Source organism: Tetranychus urticae, chromosome 1 (genome assembly GCF_039701765.1).
Source record: "Tetranychus urticae isolate SD_2017Ah chromosome 1, NJAU_TeUrti_SD_1.0, whole genome shotgun sequence".
NCBI classification, from domain to species: Eukaryota; Metazoa; Arthropoda; class Arachnida; order Trombidiformes; family Tetranychidae; genus Tetranychus; species Tetranychus urticae.
This window is the reverse complement of record NC_142958.1, coordinates 32133497-32157095: the sequence shown is the minus strand read 5'-3', so window position 1 is coordinate 32157095 and position 23599 is coordinate 32133497. Positions and strand designations below refer to the sequence as shown.

At 32.5% G+C, this 23599-nt stretch overlaps 7 protein-coding genes and 1 long non-coding RNA gene across 8 annotated transcripts; 5 read left to right on the top strand and 3 right to left on the bottom strand.

Moving 5' to 3' along the window:
• The first annotated feature begins 229 nt into the window (after positions 1–229).
• Positions 230–1084, top strand: LOC107361882 (uncharacterized). Its single transcript, XR_001568583.3, has 2 exons — positions 230–490; positions 637–1084. It is a non-coding gene; the product is annotated as an uncharacterized LOC107361882 (long non-coding RNA).
• A 1817-nt stretch (positions 1085–2901) lies between these two features.
• Positions 2902–5334, top strand: LOC107361880 (protein IWS1 homolog A). Its single transcript, XM_015928820.3, has 5 exons — positions 2902–3919; positions 3986–4133; positions 4193–4405; positions 4473–4765; positions 4850–5334. Exons 1-5 carry the CDS (start codon positions 3021–3023, stop codon positions 5085–5087), a joined length of 1791 nt encoding a protein of 596 aa, XP_015784306.2. The 5' UTR covers positions 2902–3020; the 3' UTR covers positions 5088–5334.
• LOC107361881 (inactive pancreatic lipase-related protein 1) lies at positions 5319–6976 on the bottom strand. The gene is made up of 2 exons (XM_015928821.3): positions 6041–6976; positions 5319–5957 (listed from the first exon to the last, which is right to left on the bottom strand). The coding sequence occupies exons 1-2, from the start codon at positions 6693–6695 to the stop codon at positions 5530–5532; spliced, it is 1083 nt and encodes a 360-aa protein (XP_015784307.1). The 5' UTR covers positions 6696–6976; the 3' UTR covers positions 5319–5529.
• A 135-nt stretch (positions 6977–7111) lies between these two features.
• Exo70 (exocyst complex component 7) lies at positions 7112–10154 on the bottom strand. The gene is made up of 6 exons (XM_015928819.3): positions 9666–10154; positions 9427–9586; positions 8313–9364; positions 7999–8229; positions 7795–7928; positions 7112–7730 (listed from the first exon to the last, which is right to left on the bottom strand). Exons 1-6 carry the CDS (start codon positions 10053–10055, stop codon positions 7628–7630), a joined length of 2070 nt encoding a protein of 689 aa, XP_015784305.1. The 5' UTR covers positions 10056–10154; the 3' UTR covers positions 7112–7627.
• A 1479-nt stretch (positions 10155–11633) lies between these two features.
• LOC107362069 (mucolipin-3) lies at positions 11634–14724 on the top strand. The gene is made up of 2 exons (XM_015929068.3): positions 11634–13629; positions 13914–14724. The coding sequence occupies exons 1-2, from the start codon at positions 11743–11745 to the stop codon at positions 14043–14045; spliced, it is 2019 nt and encodes a 672-aa protein (XP_015784554.2). The 5' UTR covers positions 11634–11742; the 3' UTR covers positions 14046–14724.
• A 305-nt stretch (positions 14725–15029) lies between these two features.
• LOC107362100 (mucolipin-3) lies at positions 15030–17636 on the top strand. The gene is made up of 3 exons (XM_015929107.3): positions 15030–16728; positions 16803–17118; positions 17270–17636. The coding sequence occupies exons 1-3, from the start codon at positions 15260–15262 to the stop codon at positions 17294–17296; spliced, it is 1812 nt and encodes a 603-aa protein (XP_015784593.2). The 5' UTR covers positions 15030–15259; the 3' UTR covers positions 17297–17636.
• Positions 17637–17741: 105 nt separating this feature from the next.
• On the bottom strand, positions 17742–19083 carry LOC107362101 (histidine protein methyltransferase 1 homolog). The gene is made up of 3 exons (XM_015929108.3): positions 18977–19083; positions 18585–18887; positions 17742–18492 (listed from the first exon to the last, which is right to left on the bottom strand). The coding sequence occupies exons 1-3, from the start codon at positions 18998–19000 to the stop codon at positions 18004–18006; spliced, it is 816 nt and encodes a 271-aa protein (XP_015784594.2). The 5' UTR covers positions 19001–19083; the 3' UTR covers positions 17742–18003.
• Positions 19084–20189: 1106 nt separating this feature from the next.
• LOC107362125 (motile sperm domain-containing protein 2) lies at positions 20190–22430 on the top strand. The gene is made up of 2 exons (XM_015929136.3): positions 20190–20327; positions 20574–22430. The coding sequence occupies exon 2, from the start codon at positions 21099–21101 to the stop codon at positions 22035–22037; it is 939 nt and encodes a 312-aa protein (XP_015784622.2). The 5' UTR covers positions 20190–20327; positions 20574–21098; the 3' UTR covers positions 22038–22430.
• Positions 22431–23599: the final 1169 nt, after the last annotated feature.

The following is a 23599-nucleotide window of genomic DNA, read 5'->3' as shown; positions in this document are numbered from 1 at the left end:
TAAACTTAATTAAGAAATGAAAAGAGACCATTGAAGGACTGTAAAACAAATAAGATTGATACAAGACAATTTGTGTCCAGTTAATAAGTGATGTCTAACCTGGCAATGTAAGACATTTTGATTGTTGAGCTGAGAGTTTAGTTTTGTAACTTGAGTCACTGTGAGGGAGAAAGTGAGACTAAAGAAGAGAAAGTAGGAGTCGAAGGCGGGAAATTCATATAAGGTGAGGGACATGCAACAGATAGGTTAATACAAATCAGCTGAGTATCCGGTTAGTCTTTATAACTGTTTTTGTATGAATGGCTTTAATTTTGTTTGTCTATCATAATATAATAATAAATAATATATCTTTTTTTGTATTAATTTTATCATTTGTTTGTGCCAATATTTAGTCTTTTATTAACTGTTAACTTTCTCACTTTCACGACTTGGTGTGGCTTATCTGAATCTCACACGCGACTGTTTACCCTCTTCATCTTTCATCTTGTTGGTTGGTTGACTTTTTTTCATTTTAATCACTCTTGTTAATCAATGTTAACATCAACCTTCTTCTTAATTTTGCTGTTATAATCTTTTGTTTTGTAGCTTTTTAAAGTCATTTTGTCTTATAATCCTTTTTTTTCTTCTCTTTTTTAGCGTTGCTTCTTCAAAATTCAGGTCCATCTTCACCTTTAATCTGGCTGTTTATTTTTATTTGTAAACCTGATTCCCAAAGACATCAAGAAAGAAAAGGAAATCTTTTAGTGAAAAGAATGGATTCCATTATCAGTTGTCGTTCTGTATCTTCCTGAGGTCACAAAACCGTCATCATTATCATCATCATCTTCGTCTATCATTTCATTGTCTAACTTTTTACGTGATCAAGATTGAGATTAGCGTTTTGGTGTGTTTATCACAACATTCAAGGGAAAACTATTTTAAGCCTCTTCTTTCTCATAGGAATGATAGATGATGGTTTAAAGAGTGTTGACCGAGAATTCAGTACGAAGTGCTAATTAATAATGAAAGTTATTAAACATTAAGCGCGAAAGTAAATAAATTTGTCGTTTCCAGAAAACAATTAAATTATATTTATTATTTAAAATTGTGAAATGCATAACAATTCCGATCTCAAAATAATCTGTTTTGAATATTTGTCAATTTAAGGTGCAAGGATTTTAACCGTAAGCTTGTAAGCTACGAACAAAGCGGATTAAATGGTCGATTTAGCTTACTACCTGATCTTAATCCGGTCTAAATTGGCTTATGACAAGCTACAAATTTAAAAACAGATCTTTTGGTCAATATCTTCTTATATTTTACATGACTTACAGAACCATTAAGAAAAGCATTAACAGTTTTCATAAACTCCGATTATCTCATTAGATGATTGAATTTTCAACAAAACTCAAACTTTCGCGCTAGAAGCTGAAACTGATACAGTAAATTCATTGGCTTCTGAATCGTATTCGTCATGACCAACTTCAACATTTTCAGAACAACTTTCTCGATTGTCAAAATATTCAGTTTCGCACATCTCAATCATTATTAGCAATTGAGTTTTCTTTCGTATTATTATTGTTCATCGGTTCAGATTCATCATAATCTTCTAGATTCATTTCAACGATTCTGATATTAGGTCCGTTCCCCACACTAATCCTTTGGAGAAACAAAAACTTGAAAATTTTTTACAACTTCGGGCCAAAAATAAGCTTTTAGTTTTTCTTTAAATTTTAATTTAAAGTCAATTTTGAGGTGTAAAGTTCAAGTTTTTTGATTAATCAAATGCCATCATATCAGTACAAAGGTCTAAGTAGTTTAAGTTATTCAGTTAATTGAATCTGTACTCCGTCTTGGTAATGGGTCAACAGCAAAAGTCAAATAAGCAAATAGACAAAATAGCAAATCGGCTTATAAAATTAATGCAAACAATTGAAAGGTTTAATGCCAAAATCGGTTTAAACCGAGTTAGTTTGGGTACACAAAGGGCACTCATTGAACAAGTTGAAAAATTTTATGATCGATGATTCTCGGTAAAATCACGCTCAAATTGAAAATTCGATAGATTTTTGCAGTTATGGGCAAATAAAGCGAAAAAGTGTCTGATTATCAGTTTAATCGATAAAATGAGCTTCAACTCTTCGATAAATGCATGAAAAGTGTGAATTTAATCGGTATTAACTATTAGTCATTTTGTCCTTTTGCTCATTCTCTTTGCTATTTTAGTGACAAATGTTCAGTAAAATTCAACCATTGGTAACGCTTGATCACAGTCAAGATTGACATGATGCTGTTAGACAATTATTTCTAATAGTTGAAACGCTAGATTTATCTGATAAAGATTCACTTTAAAAGTCGAGAATCATGACAAAGAAGGTCGCATTTCGAAGGATAAGAAACAAGTTGTTTTCAATTTCGGTTGTAAACGGTTTCCTTCCAATTGAGCATCTGAAAGTAATACAAAAATCAATTCTTCAAGATCTAATTTTTCAATAACCTCTCTCTAATTTTATCTTACAATTTTGTTAATTACAATTGTTTGAATAACAATAGCTAAAGACTTTCAGAGATAATTACAGACGAACCTCGATTTTTTGTCAATGAAGTAAAGAACAGCTCCATCTAGCTGCATTATAAATGATTATGAAACTCAATAAGTTTATTAAACACATTTAAGCTTTTTTTGTTTGTTTGTTATTTTCAGTCGATGGTTCTTTTTTGTAAAAAATCGAGGATCTAATGTACTTACTTTTTTAGATAAGTTAATTAATATTTTAGGATTGGAAACTCATCCGCACAAGGGAAACTCTGGGAAAATTTTGAGAGGATTAGATACATGCATTCAAATAACTCGCTAGATGGAAGCACTTTAATCCCCTTAGGTGGCGCATGCAGCGTTTAAAAATAAAAATAGCCGTATACTTAATGCGATTATTGTTAAACCAATTTTTGTAATTTAATTGACCCATCTCTTGACCTCTGTTTTTTTTTCATTTCAGTTTAATTTTTACCACAGTACATCGTACATCTCTAATAACATCATGCCTAACATCGAACTACAAAGCAGTGAGGGAGGTGATGAAAATATTAGTGACCCAGCTGAACCAGATTTATCATCAGATGAGAGTGATGGTGAAGATGGTCCTAAGAGAAAAAGTAAACAAATTTCTGATGATGAAGAAGACAAAGATGATCAAAATGAAGGTTCCGATCATGGAGATTCAGCGGAAAGTGATAAAAATATTAGTGACCCAGCTGTACCAGATTTGTCTTATGAAAGTGACGGTGAAGATGGCCCTACAAAGAAAAAACAAATCTCTGATGATGAAGAAGATAAAGAAGAACAAAATGAAGGTTCTGATCCTGGAGATTTAGAGGAAAGTGATAAAAATATTAGTGACCCAGCTATACCAGATGAAACATCCTTTGAAAGTGATGGTGAAGATGCCCCTACCAAGAAAAGAAAACGAATTTCTGATGACGAAGAAGATAAAGATGAACAAAATGAAGGGTCCGATCACGGAGATGCAGAGGAAGGTGATAAAAGCATTAGTGACCCAGCTATACCAGATTTATCATCAGATGAAAGTGATGGGGAAGAGGGTCCTAAGAAAAAACGAAAACTAATTTCCGATGATGAAGAAGATAAAGATGAACAAAATGAAGGGTCCGATCACGGAGATGCAGAGGAAGGTGATAAAAATATTAGTGAACCAGCTGTACCAGATTTATCATCAGATGAAAGTGATGGTGAAGGTGGCATTAGGAAAAAAAGAAAACAAATTTCTGACGACGAAGAAGATAAAGATGAAGAACCCAGAGAGGAATCTGGTCAAGCTGATGGTGATGAGGAAGGAAACAAAACAAACGATCCAGCAGTTCCAGATTTGTCTACTGACGACGAAAGCGACGATGAAGATAAAAGAAGGAGTAAAGTCTCGTAAGTTTGAATCATTTTTTCTTTATTTTGTGATTATAGAATACATGTTGTTTTTAATATTTACAGGGATGATTTCGTTTATGACTTTGATCTTATGATGGCTAAAAAGAAGGAAGAAAGTTACCATCGAAGGAAGAGGAAAAATATAGACATTATCAACGATAACGATGACATCATTGCTGATTTAGTTACACAGATGAAACAATCAGCAGACGTAAGTACTCTATTTTTTTAAAGAAAAACTGTACTCTAATGTCTTTTATCTCTTTCCAGGACGATTTTGAGCTTAACAAAAATAGGAAAGCAGCTACCTGTAAACTAAAACTATTGCCAATTGTGGAACCACAGTTGCGGAAAATTGATCTTAGAGAAGCATTTCTGGATGCTGGAGTTCTTGGGGTTATTACAGATTGGCTCACTCCATTACCTGATAGAAGTTTACCAAATTTACAAGTGAGAGAAACAATGCTCAAGCTACTCGGAGAAGTAAGTATTGACACCCCATATTCATTAACTTTATATAATTAACCAATTTTTTTCTATTTTCTTTAAGTTTAATATAATGGACGTTGAAAGATTAAAAGCTAGTGGAATTGGTAAAGCTGTCATGTATCTTTATAAGCACCCTAAAGAATCCAAAGAGAACAAGAGACGCGCTGGCGTTTTGATCTCTTCCTGGTCTCGACCCATATTCAGCTTGGATTCTGATTTCCATACAATGTCAAAAGAAGAAAGAGAACAGCGAGATTTCGATCATATGACAAAACTCTCTGAAAATAAAAGAGTTCGAGTTGAACCCCCCACTACCCCATCTTCAAGTCGTAAAAGCCAACAAGAGCCAGAAAAGTAAGTAGCATTAGATTTTTAACTTTAAATTCTGTGCAAACAATTTCTAATTAATCTTTCTTTTTTCTTTACTTTATCTTTCAGAACTTTGAGGCCTGGTGACAAAGGTTGGATTCCCAGAGCTCGTGTACCAGCTCCATCAACCCGTGACTATGTTGTTCGACCCAAATCAAACGTAGATTCAGATATGACAAAATCTGGTAGCAAGAAGGCCGTCACTCGACTAGATAAGCATCTTCGCAATTTCCGAGAAAAGAAGAAATTAATGAAAACACAAAGAGCTGTAGCCATTAGCATTGAAGGACGCAGGATGAGCCTTTAATATTTAATTAAATCGTCTATTATCCCTCTATTTTTCTCTTTTATCATTTTCTTTCTCCCAACTCTATCTCGTATTGAAGATTCATTATTTTCTTTATTATATAAGTTGACCTTACAAAAGGTTTATATCCTTCTATCCAGCTTATTGTTCCCTAATCATTTATTTTTTAAATCCTTCACTTGAAGATCTATTCTGATAATGTATGAAATTAAGTATCTATGATGCAATAAATGATTGGATAAGTTAATACCATGGTTTATTATTTATAATTGTGATTAGCACTTTGCTTATATTTTGGAAAAATTTGATATGACAATGGCAAACATTGATATGAACAAAGAAATGTCAATAGCATAAATGTTTAATTATGACAAGAGAGCCAATATAATTAAACCGTCGGTTTCTCGTTTAAATGACATAGAAATGTTATTTCAATCAATAATCATGAACAACGTTTAATCGGCTTCTCTGATACTTTAATACAGATTCGACCCTGTGGACCAGTTTGAGAGCTATCCAAACCAACCTCTTTAGATGTAAATCGCTGAAATATGTTACTAGAACAAGGTTTAGTTTCAAATCGACATCCATGGAGCGAAGCAGCAAAAGTCATTATGGAAAAATGTGATGAACAAAATTCAAGTCCATCACAGCCTGGTTGATCATTCCAAGAATCAGGGAAATTAATAAAATAATCTGAATCTCCCGTTGGAGTCAAAGCTCCTGTTTTTGTGTTCCCCGCAAAACGTTGTCCTAAAACAGGAACAGGAGCTACAAAAGTTGAATGAATCACATCTACAATCTTAGCATCTCCTTTACCAGATATCTTTTTATTAGAAAAATAAAATGGTATCGCGTCAGGATCTAGGACTGTTGATAAAATGACAGAAAAACACAAAAGTTATCAAGATAAGATAATAGCTCAATAATTTGAAAAATGTCCAAATTCTTACCCACTGCTTTTCCAACGGTTAAATTGTACTTTTCCTTGATCCAATCAGCAGCAAAATGGATTGTATTACCTCCAAGGCCATGACCAACAAGAGTAATATTATCTGGATTAATGGAACGGTTGTTAACGATGAAATCAATTGAATTACCAATTATTCGACCAACTGCTTCAGAGTTAGCAGCTGCAAGAAATTTGTTATATCTAGTAACAGGAATATCAAATAACAAGGACGGATTGGCACCAAGATCCCACCGAACCAGAACGATTTGATCATAATGTTTCAACAGACCATCAACTAATTCCATGTTAAACAGTTCTGTATGCTCAGATCTGTATCCCGGTATTACGTAAGCAACCGATGAATTCGGAGATATACCAAAGAGATTGAAAAACTCGTATGAATTGTTGTATCTCATCACCTTAAACTCAACACCAAGTTCATCGGGAGGTTGAGGACAGGCGGCCACCGGTGGTAAACCTAAATACGCTTGCAATTTGAAGGGTTGAAAACATCCGACATCATCATAACAAACTGGCTTCATACATGGCTGGAAAATTCTGTTATTCAGATAAGCAGAATAATCTTGTCCGAAAATTGGTGAAACTAAAGCAGCAAGAGAAAACAGAAAGAACGATAACCTAGCGAATTTAACCATTTTGGATCTTTTGATAACAATTATTGTCACCCTGAAGGATTTTCTCAACTGAATCAAATTGTTCCATGTAGAAGTTGAAGTAAAATTGTAATCAAGTTAATTAGATAACCCTCATAATGTTGGCTGTCTATGGTTACAAGATGATGGGCCTATTTCCTATTAGCCAGTATTGTTGACACAATAATTGCACAACTAATCATCATTAACATCACAATCATGAATCCTAAATTTATTTCAGTGTTTATTGATCCAATTTTCAATCTCAATCATCGTTGGAATAAATAATTAACTCTTAGTTTGCTCATTTTTTGCTTGTAATATAAATAAACTTGGTCTGTAAAAACTTGCAAATGTTGCAATTTTAGATTAGATTCATCTACTCGGAGATGGAAAAATTCAATGTTTCGTGCAAAATATTAAAGTTGCGAAAAATTTTACTGTTTATTTATTTTCACTTGAAGTTATTCCAACTCCTCTAAACAATTATTTGTTAATCTAATAATTGTAAGTATTAGTATCAAATATTTGAATTTTTGTAAATTCAATCAAATCAACTTCCAATGTATTATCAATACTGCTTTGACATGAATATACGGTAACCAGTTATTTTCGGTCTGGTTAGTGGTTAACATCTCTAGATTTACAGTCGATCAAGTTTAAACTGTTAAACTCAGAATATTCAATTTTTCTCAGAATATTTTTATCAAGATGGCTGAGTAACCAGAAATCGTCGAGTCAAATTAAATGGTACCGCTTGATCAATATCATGAAAAACTGTGTTAAGATAAACACAGTGGGTAAAGCAACATTGAATAAAATATCGAAATTTTGTGATGAACCTTTTGATAACCGTAGTCGAATATTTCATCAGAGGTTCAATTTGATTCAGATCCTTGTAATTATGTTCAGTAAACACAATAATACGTCTTTAATTATGCGGTTGCATCGAAAAAACTTTGAATGATGTTATATACTTCATTAGGAGTGAACTTGACATATTTTTCAATATTCTTTGAAAAACTCAGGTTGCTGTACCTGTAAAAGAGAAAAATATAAATCAGATATTATATGGTTTCGATTGAAATAGATGAGATATTACTTATTAAAAAATTGTGCATATCTTGGAACAATGAAATTGGCGTTATCCTCTTTCAGGCTTTCACGAAGTTCAGCATCAGGAATCGCGTAAGCTTTTTGTATTCTTCGTAGCTCTTCAATTTCCTTATTGAAGCCCTGAGAAAATAATGAAGATAAAAACAGAAATCAATTTTATTGCATGTGAATTTTAACACAAGGAACTTACAGAAAACTTGTCTTTAATCATTTGGCGGTCTTTCTCCTTCAGTTTCATGTTGGCCATTTCAATGGATTCAGGTGAAGGCGCTTTGTTATCAATTTCAATAATAAAATGTAACACTCTACTCCAACTTTGAGAATAGATTCTTTTGTTTTCGATAATTTGTTTTTCATAGACTTTTTCAATTTCTTTGTTGTATAATTCCAAAATTTTGGAAAGGGATGACTTACGTAAAGTCTAAAGTGTAATTAGACAGAAAACGAAAATAGCAGTTTAGTAGATAAAAGTTACAGATTGACAAAAATGAAATGAAAACTCACCTTAAGTATGTAATGAATATTGTTAAGTTTAAAAATAGCTTTCAAATATTGATCAGCATAACAATCACTTTTCAGTTGTAGATTCAAAGCTAATGTCTGTAAAACTCGACTAATAAATTGAGCAAAAGCCAACTTATTTTTGTCAGATGATCTTTCGTATGATTGCATATCTGTTACTGTTATAACTCTGGACAATATATCCAAATAATTTGAAAGCTGGACAAGAAATATCATAACATTACTAGTTAGCTCATGCACAGTTCCATCTCGAGGTACTTTGGTATCAACGTCATTACGAATGTACTCAATAAATTCTTCTAATGCTTTGTTCAATGTTGTTTGAAGAGTTACCACAAGTCCTTGAAATTTAGTTTGAACATCAGTGCTGCAACCATCAGAGGTACAACCATCAAAAAGTAGATCAAAGTTGTGTCTCATCGAGGCTTGATGTCGCAGGATTGGGAATAGATTGAGAGCTGAAGTGAAATCATGTTTAGCTGTACATTTCTTGACTCGACCTGCAATACTTTCTCCTTCATTAACAACAAAATCTAAAGCTGGTTGAACTAGACGACTGAATATTACTTTTTGACATTTGATCGGTATTACTCCTTCCATTAATCCTTCCATTAATTCCAATTCTGCTTTCATCAGACGATATAAAGCTGTAACGCTAGTTAAATAACATTCAATTTCTCTTTCACTGGTTGCAAGTTCACATAAGTCGTGAGGAACTGAATGGTAAGATCGTCCTCCAAGCATTTCGGTCGGAATAACATCTTGTAGCTTCTTTCTCAATGCCTGTTGAATACTTTTAGGATTTCGACGTAAAGGTAAATTATCTCGCAATGGGGTTAAACTTTTTCTAGGCGGTGCAGGTGATCCATGGATACCACTGAAACCACCCGAGGAAGATTTCTGAGATAGCTTAAAATCACGTAAAGATTTTTCGACAACTTCACACCGCAAAGAAGAATAAGCAGCAATGAATTCACCCTCCATATTATCAACAAGCCATTCACTTAACAGCCTCAACTGAGCTCTGTCTTTTTCTGTGAAAAGAAAAATTATGAATAAATTTATTTATACTTTTGACATTCATGTAATAACATACCGGGTATATTTTCTGGCAATGGTTTTGGCGTTTCTGTAGAACTATCTTCTTCGTGAACCAATAAATAAATAATGTTAGGCGGTACTGGACGACTATGATTTGATATCAATAAACGAAATTTTTTCAAGAGTAGAGCTGCTCCTTTTTTGTGAAGGCTTGTCTGGAAAATGCAAAAAGAGGAATAATAGCCTTATAAACTGGGATAATGATGTGTAGACTAGACAAATATTCAAACTTACAACATTCATAAGCTCTGGACTTTCAGGATTATTCTTTTCAAAATAGTTGATTGCACTTTTAAGTTTATTCATATTTTCGAGATAATCTGGAATGGGCATTGAATCAGGACCAGTGGCAATTATTGGCTCCAAATCATTAGCGACAGTATAAAATGGTATAACATAATCGAAACTTTGTAGAGCTTTAATGAGATTTTCTTGTCTCTGTTGTAAATTACCAGTCTCTTTGTAGACAGGTCCAATGGTCTCTTCCAATTTGGACAATTTTTCATCAAAATTAGATAAGATAGAAACCATTGTTTTGGTCAGTTTGTTGCTTTTAGTTAACATCTCTTTAAAAGACTCTAAATTTCGAGTCTCTTTAATTAACTTATCTCTTGTTTTTTCCATAATTTAAACCAATTAACAAAGAAATAAGTGAACAATTAATGAAAATAGGTAAAATTAACAATTAAGATAAAAAAGTAGGCAGTTTTCAAAATACAGTTTTGTCATTTCTATTTACATCAAAGCTGCGAGGTGAATAGACACTTGGCTATTTTCCCTACAGAAACTGTAAAACAGCTTTTCCTAAAAAATCCAAATTGAAAATTTTCAATTGCCTTTTCACTTATTATTAATATTAATAACATCCGAACTATCAATTGAACTGGAAAATGCAAATCTTTATATGAAAATTTATTCTTCATTTATGTTAAGGTAAATTATTCAATGATGCAATTAACAGCTAGCTCAAGTTGATAATAAGTTTAAACAATTTTAAACAGATATTTTGAAAAGCGATCATAAAGCGACAATAATTATATTTATTATCTTCTTCCGAATCCTCAACACTTTGTGATAACTCAACAATTGATAATCTTGTCCTTTTAAAATTATCTTTATTCTAAGTAGTTACCTTGCAATGTCAGTTTAGTTAATCTGGTTTGAAATCGTTCGAGTTATGGTGACCCCAGCTCTAGCCGCACAGATTGCGTTAAGCAAGGACCATGAAATTTTCACATTTAAATATTTCTTAACCTTTCTTAATTCAGTGATTTCATTAGCTGCGTTTATCTTTTTCCTAGTCATAGTTTTCGATGAAGATAAAAAAGGCCAACAATATTTCAACTTCAGTTATATTGGAGGCGATGCAACTTCAGTAGCGGCTTATTACCTACTCTACGGGGCAATTGGGATTTACGGATCGTTGACTTTAAACCCAAACCTGATTAAGACTTACATGGCTATTAATGGTATCTCCATAGGTGTCAGGCTTGCAACGGCAGCAATGAGAGCTCAATTAAGATTGGAACCACAACTTTGGAGTTTTGCTTTTTTATTTCAAGAAGCATTGGTTATCTTAGTGTCACTTCCAGTATTGTCCAGCGCCGAAGCAAAAGCCAGAAGAAGGTGATTGATAACTCATAATTTAACGTTTTTCAACCTACCACAAAAAAGGAAAAGTTTTATTTCTCAAAATAAGTGCATTTTCTTGTCACCCATCAAAAGTTCAATAAAATGAGTTTCATAAAAAAATCTGCTTCCATAATTGTAAGAAAGGAAATTCAATTTTGACCTTTATTTTCTCGAAAATTTCTCATCAGAGAAATCAATAAATCACTCAAATGCTTCATAAACCAACAGAGTCTAAATTTGAAAGAAATTAATTTTTACCCGTTTTTGCTCATTTGTGTCTTTTTAGCAACTACAAAAATTGATAAGCAAATAGTGAATATCGAAATCATAGTTATTCTGAGCAAAGCGAAGACTAACACGCTATGCACGCTTCATTGTTATCAACAGCAAGTCTAATTATTTTGATATTTAAAGGCCAAAAGTAGGTGTTTACGACGAAAACAGTTATCGATTGTAACTTTTCTCACTTGTCAGATAAATGTTAGTTTATGTTATTTGGGTTGTGAAGGAAGATGGCAGCATTTTCATTTATTTATTTTTTGTTTACATTTATGTTCACTCTATTTAGGTAATCTTGTTGTCAAACATCGACTTTTATTTAAGTGTTAATCAAGTTTAAGGATTTTAATTAATTTTGTTGCAAAAAACTGTGTTCCCATGTGGTCAATAATAAGTCAAGATGAGAGACCAACAAATAAATCAAGCTAGTTTAACTCCTACAGGGGTTTCATTAATTCACAATGACCTCCAGTTACAGTTAAACAACCATCAGCTTCACCTACAAAGGAATAATCTCACTTTGGGTGTTGATAATAATGATATAAATGGAGGACCCAATTGTATCTCTGGTATTTTCAATGGTTTAAGTGTTAATTCTATCCTTGATACTAATACTGGTGTACATGAAAACGGTGATGATGTTGATGATGATGATGATAACAGCGAAGGAATTATCCAACTTGGTGAGCCTGGACCTGGAACTGATGACCATCAAATTAATGAGAATATTCACCGAGAACGATTTCTTCTAAGTACAACTTCTTATTCCACTGAGGCTAGAGATGCTTTCAGAAGAGAATTGAAATATTATTTTATGAATCCAATAGACAAATGGAGAAGCAAGAAGAAATTCCCGTGGAAATTACTATTACAATTGACTAAACTTATAATCGTTACTATTCAAATTTACTTTTTCGGTACTCAAATGTCTCGTTTCAAGACACACCAAGCTAATATGGAGATTACTTTAAGAGAACTACTTCTCTCTGATTGGGACCCTGTTAGAGAGGTTATGACTTATCCTCCATCAGCAGGACCGTTTGCATGTTATACGAAAAGTGATTTATTTCGAAATATTGACTATGCTATAAGGTCTTTTTCCAACATAACCAACACTGGTGTTGGCTCGTTTTCTTATGATTCAGCAGCCCCTGATAAAGTATCACCCATTTATGTTAATATTTTAAGATTTGCCAAAGGAGAAGCGGATCCATTCAATTTTTCATACAACTTCAATAATGAAAATACAATGGATCGCTATCTCATTGATCTTAACTATACTGCTGGTGACATCGAATGGAATCATTTCTCTATAAAAAAGTTTCTCGCCTCTCAATCGTATGCAATAAATTTTGATAGTCTAATCCAGATTCAAATTATAACATCTTTACGGACAATCTATTTAAATGCGTTGGACTCTTACAATCGTCCGCAGTGCTACGTTGTAGAAATTGCTATAACATTCGATAATTCTCTTCATGCTGGTCAATTGTTAATGAGTCTGGAAGCTAAACGTAGTTATAGGCCTTGCGTTGGAAACTTGGAAGGCCACACAGTTTCGTCGCGCTCTGTTATCGACGTGGTTACTATACTTGTTATTATTTTAAGTTTTTTGTCTGCAATTCTTTGTTTGCGTTCACTGATCAAAGGCATATTGCTTCGCCGACGAACAATAGACTTTTTCGAACGTCATTACGACATTTCACTAGGATTTTGTGATAAAAGTGATTTCATCGATCTGTGGATTTACATGATATTCATAAATGATATTCTTCTCATCATTGGCTCAATAATTAAGCTTTATGGTGGACCAGTTGATCATAGTCAAACACCGAATAGCAATTATTCAGTTCTTTTTGGCGTTGGTATCCTATTGACATGGATTGGTGTTCTCCGATACATTAGTTTCTTCGATAAATTCAATGTTGTAATTTTGACAGTTAAAAAGGCGTTCCCTGATATAATTAAATTTTTCCTTTGTGCCATGCTTTTATATGTTGGCTTTTGTCTTTGCGGTTGGATTGTTCTTGGGCCTCACCATCTTAAATTTCGAACACCCAGTGAAACATCTGAATGTCTCTTCTCCCTTTTGAATGGTGATGATATGTATGCAACTTTTGCCACTTTATCCACAAGAGATCCGGTTATTTGGTGGTTCAGTCGAATCTACCTTTATTCATTTATCTCACTATTTATCTACGTTGTCCTCAGTCTGTTTATCTCAATTATCATGGACGCATGGGACATTATCAAAAACTACAATCCTGATGATATGACTGAAATGCATGTAAGTATCATTAAAACGCAATTTCAGCTAAAACAATCTCCCTCTTGATGTAAAAAACCATTAATTTAACAATGATTAAGCACTTATGGTAAATATTGCTTGCCATTTTTGCTAGTAAATAGATTAGTTCAAAACATTTCTCACCATTTAATCGTGTTAAGATGTGACCTTAGGATTTACCTTGCATTTCATACTAATTTTCTTGTAGTCTTATCATCATCTATTTAACCTATTTCAACCGCTAATTGATGTATATTTATTGATTATCTTTTCCTTTATTGCAGAGATTTATCGCCGAATGTAATGATGATGTTTGTGATGAAATATTGCAAGAGGAATCGAAAAAGTCTCTTCTTCGAAAAGTCAAATCATTTTTCAAACTCAACCCTGAAGATACGAATCCATTACTCTTCTAATTTTCGCCTTGTGTCATGTTAATCTGTCATATCTTGTTAATTCTGTTATCCATGCTGTCATTCATAGTCACTCACTAACAAAAATCAATTGCCATCAATTATCAGAGGTGATCTGTTTTGGCTTTCAGGAAGAAAATCAAGCAAATGGAGAAAAGGTGCATCACGTTGTTCAAATTATCAATATTCACCCCCAAATGACAATTATTTTTGACTAAAAGTACATATTATCTCACCATCTTTACTTCAGTGTTGCTCTCTTCCAATCCAATTGATAACTTCTGATCAAAAAAGCAAAAGTCAACATCGCTATATTTTGATCATCACCAATTCCTAACACATTGTTGACAAACTCAATGTCCTTATTAAAAATAACAACTTAGGAGAGGAACTTTAATCATATATTGATTAATCAACCAACAAATTAAAACCACATCTATTATAAATACATACAAACAAACTGTTATATATAAATATAAATATTATTTATAAGAAAAAAAATATTTACATATGTATATGCAACTCTTTAGCTATATTTGAATGAAAACCTAAGTTTTCAACTCTCACATTAACATCCTCATAAAAATTATTGCTCTAATTAATTATTAGAAAGTCAAAAACCATAAATTGTAAAACCAAAGCATTGTTGATTATAACTAATAAATAACATTTTACCATCTAATGAATTATAAATATTTACCAGTCACTCAGCTATTCACATTTGGATATTGACGGAATCTGGTTCGCTGATAAGTTAAATCAAAGTTTAATTTTTGATTTGAGTTTTCAAATTTTTTCAAGCTTAGGAATGATAACAATTAGATATTTGTAACACTCAGGTTGAAAATAGTTTCCTATCACCAATGTGATGATTTAATCAATTTATTTCCTAATCACATTGACTGACTACGGGCGTTAACGAGAAATTGAATGCAAGCCATCAGCATTTGATGATCCATTTACCCGAGAATTAACATAATAATTATTAGAACTGGAACTGAACACGATTAAAAAAGATTGTCAGATTTAATCAAATCACAGAAAAAGGGTGATTTTAATTTATTAGAAAATCCGTAGGAAAATGTTACATTAATCTAACCTTTGTTTTAAATTTTCAAACAAATTGTGAGTTAAGTTTATATCAAGTTAGTGAAGTACTCTTCTAGTTTATAAATTGATACAGATTCTGGAAATGTTATCTTGATCAAATAACTATAATGATTTTAGATATCGCCAAAAGTGAATCTAACAGAGTTTCATCAGCATCATCGTGTTCCTTTGAGTTATTCAATTACAGTAGCTACTTGACTGGTAGCATTGAAATCAGTAAATTAATCTTAAACAATGATTGTTCTGTTCAAAGTAACATTGAAAATGATATAATATCAATGTCTGTACCATCGCCACCCAAACCAGAGACAACGTCAAGTGAACTGACAAGGCCATGTCCAAAAGAAATACGAAAACAGTTGAATGATGAGTTGACGTATTTCTTCAAGAATCCTATGGACAAATGGAGGACAACCAGAGCATTTCCATGGAAGTTGTTTCTCCAATTTGCTAAATTAATTGTGGTTACCATTCACATAATCTCAATTGGATTTGAAATGTCTTCTTTTATCAATAAAGATGTTGCTATGGAAGCAACACTGCGATCCCTCGTTTTTCAAGACTGGAACACTAACCGGGAATTGAATGTTTACCCTCCTCCTCAAGGACCGTACGCTGTTTATACCAAAGCCAATTTTTATGGTAATCTTAATTTCGTAATTAAATCACTGGCAACCTTGCGAGATGAAGGAATCAATTTATTTGCCTATGACTCTAGTCAACGGGATCAAGTTTCGCCAATGACCTTACACATTCACCAATACTCATCTTTAAAATTGGATCCCTTTTCATTCAATTATGACATTAATCCTCGTGTTGTCCACCGAAAGATACCAATCAAATTGGATTTACCTGCTGGGGACACTGGATGGGATAATTTTGATCTTCGTACTTATTTGCAATCCCATAATGAGACCCTTAACTTTAATCAAATGATTGAGCTTAAATTGGTCACTTTTCTGAGAACCATATTTTTCCATTCGCTGACCTCTTACTATTATTCACCTGCTTGTTATACTGTTAAGGTTGAGATTACCTATGACAATAGTGCTCACAGTGGCCAAATCAAAATGTCTCTTGCTACTGAAAGCTTTCGCCAAAAATGCTATGGAAATTTATCAACCTCTGAGACAACAATTCTCAATACGTATACATTGGTTACTTGGATTGTCCTGTTAGTCTCGACGATATCGCTGTTTTTGTGCTGTCGCTCATTGAAATTTGCATGGAAATTGTACTCAGATGTATCTCTAGTTGCCAAAAAATATTACAGAACCAAATTGACTGGCGATGAAGCTTGGTTATTTTTTGATACAGGGTTAGCCATCATCATGGTCAACGATATAGTATTCATCTTGGCCTCAATAATCAAATTAAGTAATGTCATTAAGCTTAATGAAGATGTCACTTCAGCCAATCGATTCTCGCTGCTTTACGGCTTTGGTATACTTTTGACTTGGTGTAATCTCCTCCGTTATCTGAATCTATTTGAAAGATTCAACATTGTTACAAGAACAATTCAAAGAGCAGCTGTCGATATATTTAAATTTACCCTGGTCGCCTTAATAATATTCACGTAAATAATTGCATATCAATTTCAGAATCTGTCAAAAATAGTTACACTCTATTGATTTTTATTGTTTATTTCAGAGGTTATTGTTTTTCGGGTTGGATTGTTCTTGGGCCTTATCATTTAAAGTTCACTACACTCAGTAAAGCAAGTGAATGTTTATTCTCATTACTAAATGCTGATGATATGTTTGCCACCTTTGAATCACTCAGAATAGCTCCTGGTATCAACGGCCTGATCATTTGGTGGTTTAGTCGACTCTATATTTATTCATTTGTTAGTTTATTCATTTACTTCATTCTCAATTTGTTTATAACAATAATCATTGAAGCACGTGATAGTATACAGAATCCTCGCAATGACATACATCAGAGAGATCAACAGTCATTTTTGAAGGTAATCTTAAAATGATCATCAAATGTATTATTTGATGTGTGAGTTAAATCAACAGTCTCTTATCATAATCTTATCAACATGTGAAATAAACTATAACCTGACATCATGTGATAATTTTATACTCATCATTTTCTTTGTTTCTTTCACCTAGAAATTCATGAGTGAACCAGATGAATAACAAAGATACTTTCGTTGAAGTATAGAGCCAAATGTTGGAAACCAAAACGATCATCAAATTAACCTTGGAAAAGATCACAACAGTTTTAAAAAGCTAACAGTGTCCAAGGGTATTGAGTGTAGAGCCAAAAATGGAAACTTCCTAGATCTTCTCTGATCTGATTTGTTATTGCTGAGTCAATTTTCATAAACAGAGGCAAACTGGAATTGCTTTTGATGCAGAGTTATTCATATTTTTTATAATGTAATTATTATATGATGTAAATCAGAAACTATCAAAATTATTCGGATTATTTATAATTAAATTTGCCAGTTACATTAACTGTTTATTTCACTGTTAATGTTGTATTTGAACTTATTGTGAACCTTTCACAAGACTGAGAAATCTTCTTACAACTAGGCTTATTGACCTTCGGGAGATTAAATCACAAGTTGATGTAACGAGATTGAAAGATAAATGGTCTTTTTATGAATTTTTTCATCAGGGACACAAATAAAAGAGAGTTAATTTTAGAACCGTATGGAAAGTTCCAAGTCACATCATGTCATGGGAATAATACGCAACTAAATTTCTAGGTTGTTTACCATGGAACCAATGGACAATTCAGTAAACAACTTTTAAGTGATAATCGTTGCTTGATACAACTGTATACCAGTTGGCATTGTCAACAGAGCATATAAATCAGTTGATTTTGGACTGGAAAATTTTTATGAGCTATTGTGAGTTATTTTTATAATATTTCTCTCAACACAATCTTCAATCACTTTAATTTGTTCACAAATCAACGGTCGAGAAGGTAAATCTTTTATGAAATCTTGAAATTCTTGGGTTCCTCCACCAACACCAAAATAATAACTTTTTGCTGCAAAGTAGGCGGCACCATTTGGAGATAAACAATTTAGTAAAATATCAGTTAATTTGCTGTAATTATCCGTATTATAGATGGTTTCACAGCTGAAAATATGGTCATATTTTTTATCATTTGGAAAGTTTGACCAGTCACCAGAAATTAGTTTAATCCGTCCCTGAGCTTTGTGCCAAATTTCATTGAAACTTTCATTATTTTCTTTAAGATTAATCAAAATATTGGGTAAAGTATAATATTTTAAGACGTTATGATTGAAATCTTGAAAATCAACATTACTACCAGTTAATTTAAGTAAGTAAATACCAACAATCCCGCTTCCACAACCAAGCTACAAAAAAAGAAAGTACGTGTAGTTAGTAAACTTGTACTGACAAGGTGAACAAAACGAGTTATCTGATCTCAATGAAAGAGGCAACTTACATCTAAACAGTCGACTGGTCCAGTTAATTTTAAATCATTTTCAATGAACTCAATCATGTCCCTTGAACACTCCCAAACTTTGAAACCCCCTTCATAAACTCCTGGTGTCAAATCACTAGGCGAATTAAGTCCGATTTGTTTATTATCATCGCCATGTCCATGCGACTCCGATACAGTTGAAGCACTATTCAACAACTCAGAACAAGTTGTATTCAGAATGGTACTAAATTTACAATTCCCAATCTTGTGAGATTTAAATTTTTCAACAAGATCAAGTTTGCAGATGAGACCATTGAGAAAAATCTGAAAAAGAAACAACAAATCTTAAGTCTTCACAAATAAAAAACAATTGAATTTAATATAATTGAATAAATAACTAAATTGAATACTACCTTATCAATACACTGAACACCCATCAATAAGTTGACAATTGTTGATTAATGCAAATAAAACAAATAAAAGTTCTTATAAAAACCGGACAAAAGCTCAGCACATGTGAGATGAACATATGTTTCTGTTGCGTCAGTTTAAGGGAGGATCTCTTAATTACTTAACTAATCACAAGTGAATGTTGGGTTGAAATATTCATTATAATTTTCCTGTGACCGATAGGTTGAGATTGAAATCGGCAATAAATACAAGACATGATCTAATCTAATTTGAATTGAATTATTTTAGATTATCCTGAACAAAGGTTAAGCTGAAGGAACGAGGTTTCCTGCAAGGTCATCTCAAGTTTGTGAATGTGTTCAGAATTAAATTAATTGACTGATTATAAGTTGATATTGTCGATGATTATAATTGTGATATTAATGAAAGAAAGAAAGAAAAATCAATAAAAGAGTAAAACTGATTGAAAAATGCTTTCGCCTCAACACCAAACGAAAGTTACATTCTTTCAATAAAATATCATGATGAAATTTCCTCTCCTTTGGATCCTTTTTCTTCATCACTGACCACTTCCTTTTTTATGGCTAATCAACCTTGACCCATCATTACTATCATCCGTCAAATAGCTCCAGAAAAATCCAGCGTTACCTGATGAACTTGAAACAAGAAGCGAACACAAATGATAAACTAACAAGATTATCTGATATGAATATTATCGTCATTAACTGATTTTTTTGATAAATTTACGTTCAAAAAAGTATAATAATCATCGCCATTAACATTGTAATGTTAAAAGGCAATTCATGAATGTAAGCAGTTTATGCAAAAATACGGAAAGTTAATAACAAACCCGTTGGGTAAACAGTTAACAGTGAAAGCAAAAAGTGAAAACAAATTTCCCGATTAAAATTAAATGACCTCTTTTTTTAACCATTTTAACTTTGAAATTTGATAATGAAACTGGTCATGATTACAATTACGAAAGGTTTATAAATGTTTACAAACTCCATAACAGAGGTTGAAATTTAATTATCTTTTCATATTTTGATCAAAATAAAACAGCTCAACACATGACCATTAGTTGATTATTGAATTGTAATCCATATTAAAGTGTAACTATTTCACAATCAAATAACCACTAAATTGTTAACTAGTTCAAATAATGAGTAAATAAAAAGATAAATTGTGTTTTTAAATGGAAGCTCATTTTAAAAGAAACAATATCTTTGAATATTCAATTCCGATCAATATCAATATCCTAATATTAGATAATAGATCAGTATCTATTATGTATCCATATGAATGGCGCGAGTTAACTTGACCTCTTGGTAAATTGTTGTTATTCAATTGCAGGTAATTTTTTCAAAAATTTCAACTTAATTTATCCATGTTTATATGTTCAATTGGTGAAATTTTCCCATAGATTGTCTTAATTGTTGTGTTTTTTGCTATTGGCCTTGTATGAGTTGGTAATTTTTTTCATTTATCAAATGTTTACCGTAAAACCGTACATCTTCTGCCTCTAGGACATCTTAATTATTATGGTTAATGTCGTTTTGGTTATCTATTTTAGTCGTTATTATTTTATCTATTATGCAGATTGCTTCAAATTGTTGACAACTTAATATTCAAAGATGAAAAAGTAAAAGCAACTTTAAGGCCTTTGGGTGGTCAACAAGTTTAACCAGTGATGTCAATGCTCGGTGCTTATATTTGTTGGGTTGAATGTTGGCAATCTATGAAAAGCTGAGGCCAAAAATTATGGAATTATATGAGCTGATTTAATAGCTAAACATGATCGTGATCACAACACAAGTTCAAGAATATGAAACTTGCGGAGAAGGAGGAGAATGAATTAAAGGAAGAAATGATTAATAGGAGGGAACAAAAACCATCACCAGGATAAATTTCACTTTTCCTTACCTGAATATGTATGGGAAAAGCCGTTAAAACAACATTGACCATTACTATTACCGCCAAGTATAAGATGATGATGTTTCAGTTGTTCAAAACTCAGAGTTTATTCAGTTGTTGACTGTGCAACATCAAATACCCATTGACAATAACCAATCTCATTTATTTGGATTTTTAATTATTTATTCAACTTTATTCAAGTTTACAAAAATGTCTTCCGTTGAAGTTCAATCCGTTAACCCAACTTTGGATGTCTCATCTTCCTATGCATCTAACAACCAATCTTCATCAAAACATACCAATAAGAGTAAACCTCTTGTTGACAAGATTCGTTCGATTATCATGGAAATGTACTCAGATGATCCAGAGCTCTTTGATCCTATTGATATTGAAAGAGTTAAAGTTGATGATTGGTACATCAAACGATTCCTTTTGGCCCAAGATCGTAACGTCAAATCAGCTTCCAATATGTTGGTTGGTTCTCTTAAATGGCGTAAATCTTATGGAGTTAATCATCTTGATTTGCGATCATTTCCAAGTGAAATTTATCGTCTCGGAGCCTTCTTTGTTTATGAACACGATAAAGAGGGTCATGAAGTTCTTTATGTTCGTGCCAATTTGTTCCGTCGTTCAAAAGATCTAAGACCCATTTTGGTCCAATATGGAGTTGCCATTGGATGTCAAGTTGAAAAGGCTTCAAAAAATGGCGTTGTCTGTGTTATTGACTTCAAAAATTTAAGCTTAGCTCATGTTGACTTGGAAATTATGCGAATCATTATAAGCACAATTGTAAACCACTTTCCACTTTTCGTCCAGCGTTTCTTTGTGTGCAATATACCTTCAGTACTTCAAATGATCTCTTCACTTGTGATTAATTTAATTCCATCTTCCGGGCGAAACAGGTTAACCTTTGTTGATAATAAAGAGCTCACAAAATACATTGACTCCGACAAGATCCCTGAATGCCTCGGAGGTAGCTGCAAAAAACCATTTAAAGGCTCAGGAGTGGTTCCAAATGGCTGTCCAAATTTCCTTGAATTTTCCAAAACAATCGGTTGGACTAACCAACAATATCGTTCAATTTATAAAACGTTCAAATCCATCTTTGAAAGCGAAGGAATCGAGCCAATGCCAGAACCAGTTGACTAATTGAAATAGCCTCAACAATAATTTTACTCAAATTTATTTCCAACTAAAATTCAAATAAAATATAGAGACAAAATGTCTTGATGTATAAATCAGAATCTGAATATTGTAATTACGATTCTTGATTTTCTGTACCAAATCAATGTATTGATAGCTTTTAATTTGTGTTTTTTACTCATTCATACCATTTATTTAGACAAAGTTTGAGATAAAACAAATTTGTCTAAAATTTTCTGCTCATATTTAATTGTCAAGCATTTCAAGTTGAAGGATTCTTACAGTTTGTGTTTCTTTAATTTATTTAGATCCTTTTTGGATTCTAATTTTGCTTAAAAAATAGTTTGTACAAATAATTTATAAACCTTTGTATTATGAATTGTATCAATTATCATGAAACTCTAATTTTGTGTCTATTTTTTGTTCTTTTATTCAGACTCGGGATGTTCAAAGTTTACCGTTCTGCCTTTTATTTAGTCCAAAATCAAGGTTTCCCATTAAAATCACCAAACTTGAACATGATTTATGTTGTAGGTGAAGTAAAAACAACAAGATGAGATCAATAAAATATGAGATAATATGGGATTTTATTGGAATGAAAAGTCTATCTATGTATTGCCTTTGTATTCATTCAATCTATCTTTCAAAAAGCAAGTTGTTGATGAAGAGATACGAATTAAATCAGAGTTGATCAAAAATGAAAACAATTTTAAAGTTAAAATAAAAAACAAAGTATTCAAATATAATATTCAATACACGGTGATCGGAAAGTTTCTGGTGTGTGGGGTGGAGCCTTTTCTGCGTAGAAGAGTATCGGTGAATAAAACAGCAAATCAATAAGTGTCTTTGCGCGTAGAAGGGGAAAAAGCCCCTCACACCAGAAACTTTCCGATCACCCTGTATACTATCTATCATACTTTATTTTTATTTCATCAAGAGCTTGATGATAGCGTATCGTTGAATAAGTAGAGAATTAAGAAAAACATTTGATCAATTTTTAATGAATATAAATTCCAGATAAATCAGAATCGAATGTAACAACCATTAGCTTTACATGTCAGAACAACGTTTGGCTACGAATCAAAGACACAGTTTCTCGTTCAGCGTTATTTCCTTCGAATGTTGATTATTTTTGTGTTTTGAAGCTGAAAAGTGTTTTTACAATCAACTTTTGTTCACAGTTCACCTGTTGTTGGCCTGAGTTTGCCAAATGTGCCATTCATGGTTTGTTCCGCTGATGAGTTATCGAATCATCGAAAGTTGGTCTTCCTCATCTCTTCTCGTTTTTGTTGTTATTCCTGGTTGATATCGAGCCAACAGATACAGAAATTAAATCCTTGTTGTTGGGCTTTGATCCATGGAATCGGTCAAACAAAATCTAAAAAGTCATGAATTATAATACGGATGGATTTTACCTTTTTTACACAAAATCATTAGAAAAACTAAACTTGAATCTAGAACATTTGTATCATAATATAGATGATGATGATGTTTGATGTAACTCAACAGGTTCTGAAAGGTTTTGAACTGAAGATTTATGGACAAATGACTCGATAATTTGGCTCAAT